The sequence below is a fragment of the Strix uralensis genome, chromosome 22 (assembly GCF_047716275.1).
Source record: "Strix uralensis isolate ZFMK-TIS-50842 chromosome 22, bStrUra1, whole genome shotgun sequence".
Lineage (NCBI taxonomy): Eukaryota > Metazoa > Chordata > Aves > Strigiformes > Strigidae > Strix > Strix uralensis.
In genome coordinates, this window is record NC_133993.1 from 9677017 (window position 1) to 9691709 (window position 14693).

The window sequence follows — 14693 nt, forward strand, 5'->3', positions numbered from 1 at the left end:
AGCTCCTGAGGTCCCACCAGAGACCTGGGGTCCCACTGGGCACAGTGCAGTGGTTGGAGCAGAGGGGACAAGGGGGTTTCCCCAGCACACAGGAGAGGTGGCCCAGAGGGTCCTCAAGGGATGCAGGGGGTCAGGATACCCCAGGGGAGCCCCGGGAGGGAGCAGGGGGGTCCCCAGGCTCCATCCAGGACACAGACGAGAGCTCTCCTCCTCGCCACAGGAGAACGGGAGGCCCAAACTGGAGCTCGTCCCCAACTCGGGGGTCTACATCACCCACCCGCAGCTGGACGACCTCTCGCAGGTCTCCACCACCAAGCCCAAGCTCATGACCCGGCGGCTGCTCGATTACTTCTTCTCACGGGAGACGCTGGCCCGGTCCTCGGCCACGGGGCAACGCATCGCCCACAACAACACCACCATGGAGCGGCCCCTCCGCCTGCCCGTGGCCGTGGTCAACGCCATCAAAGGTAAAGGACGGGGTGGGACGGGGTCCCTCGTCCCTTCCCGGTGCTACGTCGGCCACGGTGGTGGGTCAGGAAAAGCCACGGTGCCACCCACGAAGGGGGTCGTGTCCCGCTCCACCCCGCAGAGTACGTCACCAAGATGTGCGGCCGCGGCTGCAACTTCAACGCCGTCATCAACAGCAAGTGCGGCACGTCCCGGCGGGCCGTCAAGAAGATGGTCGTGAAGATGGAGTGAGCTGAGACCCACGGGATGGCCACGGCCCTCCGGCCACACTGGGCTGGGGAGGGGGGACGAGCCCGGACCCCTCCGGTGCCGCAGACGGGGACAGGTAGGGACACTCCGGGGACGGCGGGATCGCGCCCTCGTGCTTGCGGAGGGGCTGCGGCTGGAGGATTCCCCCGGCTGGCTCAGCCCCGCGTCCCCACGGGGGAAAAGCCGCGGTCGCGGGTGCTGGGTGGGGTGAGGGACGCTCGGGGTGCCGGGGAGTCCCCGGGCGCAGGGGGCAGAGCCGGCGGCTGAGCTGCTCCGGCACGCAGCAGCGGCTCCACTCGACGGGCTCAGGGCCGTTTTCCTGTAAATAAGTTCGTATTTGGGATTCCTGTAAATAAACCCCACTGTCTTTCGGCTGGAGAAGGGCGGCCGCTCGCCCTCCCTGCAGCCGCCCCGAGCGTTTCGCCCTCAGCTCTTCACCACCGTCGTTGGCGCAGCCCCGGTCGCGCCGGTGCCCGGCCCAGCACCACGGCTCGCACCGTGCCGGCCCGGGAAGGAAAGGACCCTCGGCGGCACACGCTGCACTGGATTTGCCTCTGGTGACTAAATTTATTTAGCAAGGAAAGCTCCCGGCTGACTCCACACCGGCCAACCAGTTACAGTTAATAAAGTCTAACAGATCTGTCACGTAATCCAGAAAACAACCTCGGGCAGTTACAACTAAAAAATAAAGTGGATTTGTTTAATTTAAAAGCTCAAAAATAACAAGCCATATGTTCTTTAAACATGTAGTAAACACAAAAGCAATATAATCTATGATACAATGTACACTATACACAGTGGGGATGGCGGGCAGCACACGGGGGAGGAAAAAGGGGCTGAAGTCCCAAAATTCAAAAGGAAACGCCACGTTACTTGGAAACGGAAAAGTAGGGAGAGAGAAAAAAAAAAAACAAACCCAAAATGTCTTCAGTATTGGAAATGAAACGTTAGGAGAAAAGGGAGGCAAGAAGATGGGCAGCATCTTACAGAGAAATTAAATAAAAGATTTAAAAAAGCACTCACGATACACAGTGTTCGTAATCGGGAGCGGGGAGCGTAAGGCAACGATCTCCATAGAAAAAAGGGACCTTCCAAAGGGGGTTATATAGATATTTATAGCTATTTATAGACTTTAAATATAAAGTAGGAATGTGCTGTGGAGCCTCTCCCGGGCCCGCCCGCACCGGAGCGTCCCGTCCCCTCTCCGTGCTCGGCTCCTGCGTGGCCGGGAGATGTTTCACCGGGCTCCGGGCCACCAGCCCGTGGCACTGGGGGTCCGCGGGCCCCTCGCACCCTTCACAAAGGGTTTCTTCTGCGGGGGGGGGGCGCGGGGGGACAGAGGAAGGGCAGGAGGACGTCCCCGAGGGCTCCTCTCCTCGTGCGGCGTCGCAGGCGGGTGCCCTGGCGGGGTCTGTCGGCGGTCAGGGAGGGGTGGGGGGGCAGCGCCCGGCCCTACAAGTTCTTGGTGACGAGGTGGGTTTTGTAGTGCTTCGTCAGGTGGTCGCTCCGCATGAAGCGTTTCTGGCACTGTGCGCACTCGAATCGCTTGTCACCTGCGGGGGAGAGCGGCGGCCGTCAGGGGGGGCAGCTGGCGCGGCCCCGGCAGCCCCGTCACCAACCTTCATCACAGACTCATCTGGGTTGGAAAAGCCCTTGAAGCTCCTCCAGCCCCACCAGGAACCTCACCCTGACCGTTCCCAACTCCACCAGATCCCTCAGCGCTGGCTCAACCCGACTCTTCAACCCCTCCAGGGATGGGGACTCCCCCCCTGCCCTGGGCAGCCCATTCCAACGCCCAACAACCCCTTCTGCAAAGAAATCCTTCCTAAGAGCCAGTCTGACCCTGCCCTGGCGCAGCTTGAGGCCATTCCCTCTTGGCCTGGCGCTGGTCCCTTGGCTCAAGAGACTCCTCCCCCCTCTCTGCACCCTCCTTTCAGGGAGTTGCAGAGGGCCAGGAGGTCTCCCCTCAGCCTCCTCTTCTCCAGACTAAACCCCCCCAGTTCCCTCAGCCGCTCCCCATCAGACCTGTGCTCCAGACCCTGCACCAGCTCCGTTGCCCTTCTCTGGACACGCTCGAGTCATTCAATGGCCTTTTTGGAGTGAGGGGCCCAAAACCGAACCCACTCATCGAGGGGTGGCCTCACCAGTGCCGAGCACAGGGGTCAGATCCCTTCCCTGTCCCTCCTGGCCACGCTGGTGCTGATACAAGCCAGGATGCCATTGGCCTTCTTGGCCACCTGGGCACACTGCTGGCTCATTACCAATCCCCCCCAGGTCCCTCTCTGACTGGCAGCTCTCCAACCACTCCTCCCCAAGCCTGTAGCGCTGCTGGGGGTTGTTGTGGCCGATCCCTTATATCCCCTAAACCAGCGGGGACATCCCCGGATGACAGTGACCCCCCCCAGTATCAGATCCCCTCTGCAGCCACTCCACCCCAGCCCCTTCCCACATCATCTCTGCCACCACCATCACCTGGAGAGCCCAAAGGCAGCACAACGCCCCCCACCAGGTTCTCCAGTCCCTCCCAGTAACTCAGTTAAACCCCAAGGACAACTTGCACTGGCCCAAAATCACCCCAGTCCTGGGCTCAGCACATCCCCTTGGCTCTCTCACAAGGCTCAGGACCCCACACGGGATTTGGGGGCCACCCGGGGGAAAGAGGGAAGGAGCCACGCCGCGCCCCGCAGACCTGTGTGCGTGCGAGCGTGCCGCTGCAGCTCGTCGCTGCGTGTGAAGCGCTTCCCGCAGAAGACCCAGTTGCAGACGAAAGGGCGCTCGCCCGTGTGCAAGCGCACGTGAGCGCGCAGCAGCGAGGTCTTACGGAAGGTCCTGCCGCACTCGGGGATGTGACAGATGTGCTTCTTCTTCCCTGGGTCGCCCGGCCTGGCGAGGAAAACCGGGGTTTAGAGCCTTGGAGATGGGTGCCGGTGGCACAGGGCTGCCCCTCTCCGTCTCTGCGCTCACCTCTTCTCCCCGTCCTTGCAGTTGGGGCAGGTACAGGCCATCCGCCGCCTCTTCTCCCCGGGTTGAATCTCTCCGGACAGCGCTTGCTCCATCTGGAGTTGGATCTGAGTCGGGCTTAGGCCGCTGATGGTCAGGTTGTTGCCGGATACGTTCTGCACCGTCAGCTGCTGCTGCCCTGGGGAGGAAAAGCGGGGAGTCAGGATTTGCCCCTCCGCTCCCGGCGGGGCCGTGCCCGTGCGCCGCTGCCCAACGCGTCCGTCCATGCTCCTCGCGCGGGTCCTGCCAAAACCCCTCCAGACGTTTCCTGGAAGGAAAAACCCCCCCGCCCCAACCCCTCCCCACCCCGTGTGCGGGACGGGACACCCCAAATCTCGACAGCCCCAGCCCTGCATGCAGCACTGCCACAGCCCCCCTGCCCCGCCACGTGCTGGTCCCCAAGCGGGGCTGGTAAGTCCCTTTTTTCTGAATATACTGTGCGGTTTTTCAAAGTTTTTGGTTTGACCCTTCGGGGTGGGGAAATGACCAAAGAGGAAACAAAAAAGAAACTTTGAAAAAACGTGCAATATATTGACCAAAAAAATGGGACTTACCCCGGACCCTAAGGGCCGCTCCACGCTCGGGCGCTCACGGAGGCGGCAGCCTGGGCCTTGCACAGCACCCGGCAGCCGTGACAGGGGCTAGAAAGAAGAAGATGGGGTCAGCGTCAGCAAGCGGGGAAGGAGGAGGAGGAGGAGGAGGAGTGGGATCTGACAGCAGAACGAAGAAGGGGTGACTACAGAGAGGGAGGATGGGATCGGGGGCGCAGGCAGAGCAAAGGTGCCACCACATCCATGGGAAGGGGAAGTGTGAAGCCGAGGGTTGGGGCAGCCCTTTGGCAGCGCCGCGAGCCCCGTGGCCGCTCGGGCACATCCTAGTTGAGCCCAGGCTGAGACCCGACTCAATTTGTTTCATTCACAGGCAGCAGCCAGCAGGTCCTACCGGTCCCTTTCGCAGCCGGGGCTGTGGCGGGGCCCCCGCCAGCCTTGCGGCGCGTTGCGGGCAGCAGCGCAGACAGCATCCAAATCTGCCCGTGGCATCTCGCCGACGCTCGCGGCTGGCCCCGGATTTACACGTCAAGCAGCAATTAAAAACCCCCTTAAAAGCAACCCCAGCGAGGACGGCGGCCTGCTGCGGAGCACGAAACCACGCTGGCCCGGGTTTTATGCTGACATCGTTTAGTCAAGCAAGAAAGAACAGCTTCCGACTGCAAAACCGAGCCGGGCCTCCTGCCCGGTTCTTGCTGAGAGAGAAACCACCGCGCGGCAGCAGGTCTTTCTGGATCAGAAAGCAGATAAAACTTCCCTCAGACACAGCTTCCGCCCCTCGACTGCTCCAGGACTGGGCTGGGGAAGGTTTTCTGGGCAGGAGGGGAGGACAGAGCGGCCACCAGGAGCCGGTGACACGGGGGCAGGCGGACAGCAGGGCTGCCTGTGGCTCACAGGCCGCTCCACGGCCACCACTGGCTATTTTTGGCTTAAATACACTCGCCCCGTGGTGGTGAGGGGCTGGGCTCACTCTCAGGGAAAGGTGATCCCTCGCTACGGAGCAGCACAGAGCTTGTGTGTGTGCGAACACACCTCTCCCAGTTTGGCTACAGTGGATGTGAGATGTCCCAGTCCCGCGATCTGGCAGCGGGGTCTGCAGGAGGGAAAACCCCAGTGCACCGCGTCCCTCTGCCTGGCTGGGTCGCAGCTCTCCAGAAGAAAAGACACAAGGGCCTGGGCAGAGCTCAGCCTTACCCCGGCACAGAGCTTGGGAGCAGCCGGAGCTGGTCTGGGCTCTCGGGCAGGCTCAGCCCCTGCGCTCAGACACGTCCTGCAGCTTGGCACGACCGCACAGCTAGGCTGCCTCCGCTAACCACCCTCCCTGACACAGCTTACCCAGCCAGGCTTGGAAACACCCAGCAGAACCACCAAAGAGACACCCTACGGAACACTCGGGGCCTCCTGGAGCGACACGGGAGCTCCAGAAGCTGATAACATTTAACAGGCAGCAACATTCAGCCTCAGGGTACAAGGGATCTGTTTACAAAGCTGCAGTATCCCAGCTGCAAAAAGCGCTGCTGGCTGGTGGGGGGGTGGCTTTCTGTCCTGCGGATCGGGGAGCTGCCCACGTCCTGCTGTCCCTCCCGCCCCGTCGCAGAGCGGGACGCAGCCCACCTCCGGTGTTGGTGATGGTGACGGGCACGCCCTGGACTTGCACGCCGTTGATGTTGATGGTCTGCATGGCCTGCGCCGCAGCCGCCAGCTGAGCCGCGTTCAAGCTGATGATGCCTCCGGCGGGAGCGATCTTTGGCAGGGTGCGTTCCTTACGCGTGGCTGGTTTCTTGCTGCTGCTGCTGCTGGTGCTGCTGCCGCTCCCCGTGCCGGAGTTGCGGGACACGGGGCTGCTGCAAGAGGTCCCAGACGGAGCCACCGTCATGGCTGGGGCTTCCTGGACCAGCACTGTCTGCAGCTCACCCGACGGCGTTTTGAAGTAGACCTGGTGGGAGGAGAGAAGAGGAATGAGACCAGCCGCTGCCACCGGGCACAGCCATCTCCACCGCGATGGTCACCCTCCCCACGCAAGCCAGGAATCTGGGCCTGCGATGAGCCAAAGAGTAGAAGTTGCCCAAGCATCTGAAGTCCCTTTGTGGGCCTCCTGAAGAAAGGTCCTGGCCTTGCACGGCTGCAAAGAGCTGCCTTGCAGCCTGGTTGCCAAAGGAAACACTAAAGAGAGTTCTAAAGCCCCACTGTCCCACTTCTCTCTGTCTCCCCAAAGCTTCTGAGCAGGCTGGCTCAGCCCAGCCTGTGCTGGTGGCACAGCAGAGGTTTCAAGGCCACTGTAAAAGGAGGTGGCCAGCAAGAGAGACTTAATAAAGCCCTGCAGAGGGAACAGCTGAGCTCCCAACCCTCCTCAGACATCAGAGAATCCACACAAGCGATGCCTAAACTGGATGCCAAGTTGAGGATGTCTGGCAGCTCACAAAACCCTTCAGCTTTTTAAAGCCCGGGTGAGGGCTCAGAGGAGAAACAGGGCAGAGGGACCTCGGAGGAGGACGCAGGAGGCGGTACCTGGGTAGGAGCGGTTTCCGTCGTCTGGATCTGGAAGTTCTGGGAGGATTTTTGGGGGACGGTGGGGAGCGTGGCAGAGGCGGCCTGGACCACGCGCAGGGCCTGCTGCGGGATCTGCACCACCTGCGACTCCTGCTTGGGCTGCACCACCTGCACCTGCTGCACCACGGCCGGCTGCCCGGAGCCGGGGCTCTGCACGATGAGCAGGTTGTTGCCCGCCTGGATGATGTTCTCCGCCGTGGTCTCTATCAACACCGTCTCCACCTGCTCGGCCACGGCCACGGCGGCAGGCTGGGCGGGTGACATGGCTTTCTTTCGAGTCTTTTTGCTGGGCTTTGAGGGGCTCTCTGCGAGGATCTGAGCCTGCGTGGCCGGCTCAGCAGCGTTCACCAGGTTATTGACGGGCAGGGTGAGAGTCACGTTGCTGCCACCGGCTAACTTGACCACGTTGCTCGCGCCCTGCACCGGCGAAGCTCCACCCTTCTGCGCCGGAGCCGGTTTGATGGGCACAGGCTTGTGAGAGGAAGAGGAAGGGGTGATGATGGCTTGATTTGTGCCTGGAATAATCTGGATCTGGTTGGTGAGGTTGGGCTGGACCTGGATGGTCTGTCCCCCCGCGGCCTGGATCTGGGGCACCGTCTGGTACTGGATGTTGGTGGACGAGCGGGTCCCCTTGTTGATGACAGTTGGGTTCTGAATGGCAAAAACCAGTTGTCCCCCGGGGTAGGAGGTGCCGACCTGAGAGCCCTGGATCTGGAAGAGGTTCCCTTTCGACGACAGGATCCCAAAGCTGTTCTTACCGGAGCCCAGAGGGAGCGGAGCAGGTTTGATGGGGACGAGTTTGCGAGGCGTTGGCTGAGGAGGGGCAGGAGGAGTCACGGCGGCTTCCACGGCGGGGGGACCGATTTTGCTACATGTGGCTGCGAGAAGGGCCAGAGGAGACGGCTGCGAGTCCTGGGGAGCCGGGAAAGTTAGAGACAGGGGCTTGTGTCAAACATCTGGAGATCAGGTCAGCAAAGGAAAGGGTACACACTATCGAAAGTGAGCCAGTCCACGCCAACGAGACACCCCTTATTAAAGGAACTGCTTAATTACCCACACCACGTGTGCCTTTAGCTAACCCTCCTCACACTACTTTCAGCCATCAGGATGGCAACTGCCTTTTAATCGTGGTGCCTGTGTTCTTACAAGCTCTATAAAGCTGCAAATACCCTGCAAGTCTGCTGGTATTTACACCCATTACACACACCCTGGAGTGTCACAGGCAGCTTTAATTCCAAGACCACCCTGTGGTATCAGCTTCTAACGCGACCCAGAGGTCCTCAAGGAAAACACACCGCGGGGAGGAGAAACAACACTCCGGAAGAGTTGGTGTCGGGGCTGGGAACAAGTCCAGAGCGCAGCTCCCCAGCCTGTCCTGCTCCTCCTGACGCAGCAACGCCGGCTACAGCGCAGGCAGGAGGGGCTGAAGGACGCAGCGTTTGCTGTCCTGCACCCCAGAACTGTCCCTCCACCCCAGGGGGGAGCCAGGAGCCCGCCGATGCCCCCGTGCTCACCTGGGCAGTGGAGGCGGCCGGCTGCAGGTATTCACTGGGGCTGACGGCAGCAGTCGCAGCCATGCTGCCTCTCGATCTGCGAGGAGGAAGCAGAGAGATGAAGGAGTAAGACCAGCAGCCAGAGCTGAGACGGCAGCTCCTCGGAGCGCCCAGCCCGAGGCCCCGACGCCCAAGAGCCTCTCCCGGTGTCTCCCTGCATCGTCCCCAACGTCACACCTCACCCACACGCCTTCAGCGGAGCAGGGGGGTTACTGAGGGGCTAGAGAAATCTCACCACCTCATCACCTTCTCCCCGCACTTTCCTTTGAGCTTTGTTTGCCACCAAAGGGAGATGCCAATTACGGTGAGCAACCGGCTGCAGCCCTCACTCATCTGCCTGCACCCCAGCACAGCCCTGACCCGCAGCTACGGCCCCCCCCGGGCTGACAGAGACCGTCCCAGCCCTGCTGAGCCCCCCACTTCAACGCGGAGGCGAGAGCCTGGCGAGCGAACGGCTTCCCCGTTCCCAGCTCATGCCGTCTCCCTGAGATGTTTTTCTAACTTGTTTTTCTAACTTCGGGAATCAAAAAGGACAGAGTTTTGGTACAGAATGGTGTTTTTGAAGGCTGGAAAAACATTGTTTCAATTATTTTGGTATGTTGTCGGTGCCGAGTGTTTGTAAGTCGTTATGTAATTAAAAGGTCATTTCAGGGAATAAAAAAGCTGCTGGTGCTGGCTGGCAGCGGGACCTCGGGAGGCTGAGAAAAGCCATCGGCGAGCGCAGAGGAGAGCGCGGCAGCAGGCGGCACACGAAGGAGAGGAGGTGCCCACGGGAGCCAGGGCCAGCGAGCCTACGGCGGTTAAATAAACGGGATCTGTGCGCCGGGGAGAGGCGAGGGGCGAAGTTACGGCGGAGGAGCCGGTCGCTCGAGGGCCTCGGCAGGCGCAGGCGGGCAGGGAGGGCGCAGGGCGAGCGGCCGCGGCTCCTCCGATGGCACGGTGGGAGCGTGGGATGAGGCAGGGCCCCCCCCGAGGGGCAGCTGTGAGGATGGGGGCGATTCACCACCCCTGCGGCTTCGCTGCCTTCCTCTCTCAACACTCTCCTCGGGAGTTTGGCAACTCTGACACTCAGCACTTCTGCCCAGAATGCCGCAGAGCGATAACACCGAGGCTGAGGCTGCTCTTGCCACAGGGGCAGCTACAACAGTTTCTTTTTAAAGGTTTAAGACAGCAAAGCCAGGGAAAGAGACTCCTAAACCCTCACAATTTGCTAAATCTTTTGTTCTGGACTAGAAAGACATTTCATCCTCAACACTTCCTTTGGCAAATTCTCCAGTCTCCCCCATCCAGCAATCGCTGTATGGCTCAATAGCTTGATAATATTTGCCTAGATAAGGTGCCAGGGAGAACTTGTCTGAGCTCGAATGCTCTTTATTACCGCTGCTGACAACGTCCTGACTTCAAACGGGGAATTACGGCCGTCTGAGGAATACAGATGCTAGGGGTTTACTCAAGGCGTCTCTGAAAGGCAGCCCCAGCGCGGGCGAGCTGACGGGAAGCCAGCGCTGTGGCATTTAGAGATGCTCGGATGGCAGGAGCGATGGGAAATGTTGGCAGAGGACAAGTAGCAGGATGAAGATACAAAGTCCTGGATGGCTTATAGCAGATCGTACCAGCCAGAAGTTGACTGTTGTGTAAGCACAGCGAGTGGCTTTTTGCTGCTTACAGGGACCGGGCAAGAACCGTGTCCCAGGACTGCGGCAGAGCGCTGGGCTCCGCTCGGCGAAGTGAAGATCTGGCACAGGCAGAGTCACCGTTTAACAACCTCACACCCCTGCCCGGGGAGCTGCGGGAGATCCAGGAGAGGACGAGGGACTACACGGGTGGGGAAAACCAGGCGTGGGTTTTGTTTCAACGGCAGAAAATGCCGTGCTCCGCGGCCCAGCAAAGGCTCAGCAGCGTCGGAGGAAAGAGGCATCAGCACAGGCTGGCTGAGGGCGACGGGGCCAGCACCCAACCGCAGGGAGGGTGAACTTGACCTTGCTTGAAGCAGCATCCGCTGCCAGCACATGGCTGCAGAGCCCCAGGCAAAAGGCATGTCTGCAGTGGGAAAATAAGGGGGTTCTTTTGGTTTTGAAATGGTCGGCTAGCAGGGACGGCGCAGGAGGCGTATGCGTTGCTGCCCAATGCAAGGGCCGCTCGTCACATCTTACTACAGCTTAAGGCTGGGAGAAAAATCCTCCAGGTAATTGAGATGCAGGCAACACTCACATAAAACCAGAGGTGAAGGCCCTCAGCTCCCCCTGCACCCCTCGGCTGTCCCACGCAGCATGGACTCAGACAGACGTCTCCTCCCTGGGAGGGCGAAGCCTTTCGCCAAACAAAAACCCACTAAGAAATCGAGCGATCGGGCCCCGGGCCAAGTCACCAAGGAGCTGGCTTCCCAAAGGCAGGCAGCTCGCCCCTCGCCAGCACAGGCTCCACGGCTCCTCTCGAGGCACCACGGAGGCTCTTTCAGAGCCCTGCTGCGACCGAGCGCATAAATCCCCGGGAAGAGTCAGGTCAGAGTCCCAGGCGCCTGGAATGGCATCGCATGGAAATAACTCGCCCCGTTCCTTAGCGAAGGGCATCCATTCCCTTGAAGCCACTCGCTGTGGCAACCTCCCGGAGACGAAAGCATCAGACGCTCGCACCCAGCAAGCTGGCCTGTGATAAAAGGACGCTTTCTTCCCAGAAAGCCAGGAGCTTGTACGGCTGCCCGAGTTCAATGGCTGCACCCTCCCTTTCAGCAGAATTAGGGCACTGCTGAGGATTAACAGCCCTGACTACAAATAAGAGCAATGCTGAGCTGGCCAGAGAGAGAGACATACCAGGAGAGATCCCATTAGCCCGAACAAATAAATAAGGATAATGACTGGGGGAGAAGCTCTGGGTCGCTGCAGTTGCGGTGTAATCCCTCCACGAGTTTCTCACTTGTACAATTCACCTCCGAGTCCAGCAGCGACAGTTTCACATCCTGAGGGTGTAACATGGTATAAACCTACTCAGAGCACAGTGAAAACGAGCGGGTACCAGAGCACACGGCTTCACTCTCCACGTGTTTGCCCAGGACAGAACGGGGAGAGGGACAGTCAGTGCCAACGTTTCTGGATCCGCCTTGGGGGCTACAGACCCTCCTGAGAAGCAGGAGCTCCCCTGCAGCACCCTGGCACAGACACGCGCCCTGAAACCATCGCCCGCTCTGCATTACACACTTATTCACACCCCACAAAGAATTTGCTGAGTAGTTCAGGTCCAGTTTGTCCTTCTGTAAACCCCCAGCCAAGCCTCAAGTGGAAGAGGACTTTCCCTTAAGGCAACTAAAGGGCACTGATTCATAAAATTCATTTTTTTCTGGCCACCTCCTCTTCCTCAGCTTGTCACAAGTGCAGTTTTGTATGGAAACCATCTCCCTGCAGACTGGAAACAACAGCTTCCTCACCCTTTCCCCGCCTTCACTCCTGTAAAAGGAGAAAGGAACTGAAAACTCTGTGATTTGTGGCTCAAGAACCATTTCCTTTATTCAGTTCCTCAAACCAGGACTCATTCCTGCCCCGGGACACACGAACCAAGCGCCTCACGTCCTGACCAACTGTCCAGATACCCTGAGGTCTGCCTGACAGCGCTTCGAGGAGCTCTCAGAGCCCGTCGTGAGCTCACAGCACACGGAAAAAAAAAGTCCACAGGACTCGAGCGATGGAGCTGTAGGAAGAGAAAACTTACCAACCGCGCCAGCCCATGAGACCCCATGTCCAGCCGGAGGAAACGCCTGCTAGCAGCCAGCTGGACCGCTCACACCAGCACGATTGGTAGGTTTGCTCAGAGGCGGCTCCTTCGCTTCTCCCAAGAATTTATTTACTTTGGAAACTGTGCCATTATCTTCAATATTCTACAAGAGATATAAAGGGGAGAAATGGGGTTTTTTTCCTTCCTAACCAGGAACAAGCCCTTCTCCTCGGGGAGCTGCCAGGCAGTTCTCCACGGGATTTACGGCTCCCAGCTCAGTGGAGGAGCCCAGGACAGAGGCAAACGCTGACGAGAAGGTACTTGCCAGTCCTCAGAGCCACAACCAACGTCCCGTCCTGCAGCTCAAGCAGCGCAGGCACTTCTGCACAGCTACAAAATTCCCTTTTGGGGGGAGTCTGGAAAGGTTTTGTATATTTTGGAGCACGATTTCAAGCCCTATCACCACGATATCCTTGTTACCTTCTCATAGCTCCCCTCTGAGAGAGGAAATACCACAGCAATTTACAGACTGGGCACAAGCCAGCAGTCCAGGTATTCCAGTTGCAAAGGAGTCTCTGCTCCCCAAAATACCCCTCCCATCTCCCTGATGGATCTGCTTTTGGGGGCACAGGGAGGGGGAACATGATCCTAACTTTCAGCACTCGATTTAAGCCAATTAACACACCTGATCTAAGTTACCACGGTTTTATTAGCACCTTGAGCATGAAGGTGAACCAAGAGTCCCCCTAAAATCCATGAAAGACCTTGGCAACTGCAAAAAAACTGCTCAGGATTATGAAGCTAAGCACAGTCATGGGGGAAAAAAACACGCCGATGGTAGCAGCCCCGTATGTTTGTCATGGCCATCAGCAAGTATTCAAAGTCGGGCATAAAGGAGCTCAAACACCTGCGTATTTACATATTAAAAGCAGGAAATCAAACAATGTCTTAGAATAAACTGGCCAGGGATTTCTGTTGCTGTTGTTGTTGTTTTAACTCCTGGTCTGACTCCGCCACGTCTGTGACAGCGCAGGCCTTACAGTCACTTGCCAACACCAGAGTTTGTTTTCTCCTTCCTTGATGCTGGGGGGAAATTCCCTGGCACTTTGGCTGCGTTTAAGGAGTAAGAGGAGAAGCAGCTGAAATAAAGCGAGCCGAGGGCCGCGCTGCCGAGGATGCTCTGCGGAAGGGCCGGCCCCGGCGAGGAGGGAGCAGCTCCTCGCTCTGCACATACAAAGAAGGTTTTGAGGCGCGGGAGCAAGCGGATTGTGGGGCTCCCTCGAGCGGCAGCTCCCCCAGAGCAGTAACAGGCCCCGGTGGAAACTTCCAGCAGCATCAACGTGGCTCCCTGAGCGGCCGAGATCCTGTTGCACTGCACATCCCCAATGACCAGGGATAACCACCGCGGTCCTCACCTCCCTGCTGCACCTCCAGCCCCGGGGGGGCTCCCCCAGCTCTGCCCTGCAGCCCCCGGTACCGGGAACAACCCCGAATCGCTCTCCACGTCCCAGGGGCCAGAATGGGACGGGTTTGAAACGCCCTTCCCCACACAGACCCCCCAGACACACAGCAGCACCCCCCCAGCCTCACGCATCCCTCCCCTCAAAATTGGGGAGGGTTCTCACACAGCGCCCCCCCACGCGTGGGGGATCCCAGACCCGGGCACTCCCTGCGCCCCCTCCCCGCGACTCGGGCAGCCCAGCACGGGCACCCCCATTCCCAAGGACCCCCCGCAGCCGCCCGGGCACCCCCGGCAGGGTCGCCCCGCACCGACACACCTCCGCCCCCCAAGCCGGGCGGCCCCGGGGGACCCCCAGCACAGCCCGGGTCCCCCCCGCCACGTACAGGGGCACCCCCCGAACACGGCCCAGCCCCCCCCCAGCCGCGAGGCCGCCCCACCCAGCCCCTCCCGGCGGCGGCAGCGGTCCCCGGGGAGGCGGGCCGAGATGGCGAGCCCGCCTCCGACCGGGCCCCGGCCCCGGAAGCGCCGCCCGCCCGCCCGGCGCTCGGGGAGGGCGGGCCGGGGAAGGCCGCACGCCCCTTCCGGGCCCAGCGCCACTGGCGCTGCCGCCCCCCGCCCCGCCGCCCTCCGCTCCATCGCGCCCGCCCCCGCCGCGGGCCCGCACAGACCGGCCGGAGCGGTGGTGGCGGCGGCGGCTCCGACCCCCTCACGGCGCCATCTTCCTCCTCCGGGGCCGCCCGGGCACCGCCCTAGGTGACCCGCCCCCTCGGCGGCCTCTTGACCAATCCCCACCCGGCTTGCTGTTGCTCTGGCCAACAGACGGCGAGATGCTTTATCGTCGGCCAATCCACCGCGATTTACGGCTTGATGGGCATCACCGCCGAGCAATAGGACCCGTGATGGAGTGGCAGCTCCGCCAATGGGCGCGGACCTCTGAGGTGACGGACGGAAGCGGAGACCCAATGGGAGGGCAGATCTCTGATTGACAGCGCGGCTGGCTAATGGGAGCAAGCTCAGCCCGTCGCCCTCCAGTGATTGATTGACAAGCCTTCGAGGCGGAGGAGGTGGACTTCCTCGTAGGCGGGAGCTACCCAAAATCCGCCTCTCGGTTGGTCGCAGCCATTTTGATTGACATGCAGAGGAAGCAATGGGAGACGC

The 14693-nt window shown here is 60.3% G+C and overlaps 1 protein-coding gene across 3 annotated transcripts; it reads right to left on the bottom strand.

Moving 5' to 3' along the window:
* Window positions 1-1260: 1260 nt before the first annotated feature.
* On the bottom strand, window positions 1261-14297 carry SP2 (Sp2 transcription factor). 3 transcript variants are annotated; one of them, XM_074891763.1, is made up of 8 exons: window positions 14204-14288; window positions 12071-12236; window positions 8330-8405; window positions 6774-7727; window positions 5880-6201; window positions 3682-3856; window positions 3407-3600; window positions 1261-2270 (listed from the first exon to the last, which is right to left on the bottom strand). In XM_074891763.1, the coding sequence occupies exons 3-8, from the start codon at window positions 8390-8392 to the stop codon at window positions 2170-2172; spliced, it is 1809 nt and encodes a 602-aa protein (XP_074747864.1). In that variant the 5' UTR covers window positions 8393-8405; window positions 12071-12236; window positions 14204-14288; the 3' UTR covers window positions 1261-2169. The 3 variants fall into 3 exon arrangements, with proteins under 3 accessions (XP_074747864.1, XP_074747861.1, XP_074747865.1); XM_074891760.1 differs by lacking the exon at window positions 12071-12236 and having other exon boundaries at window positions 14204-14297; XM_074891764.1 differs by lacking the exons at window positions 12071-12236; window positions 14204-14288 and adding an exon at window positions 11179-12050.
* Between the last annotated feature and the right edge of the window lie 396 nt (window positions 14298-14693).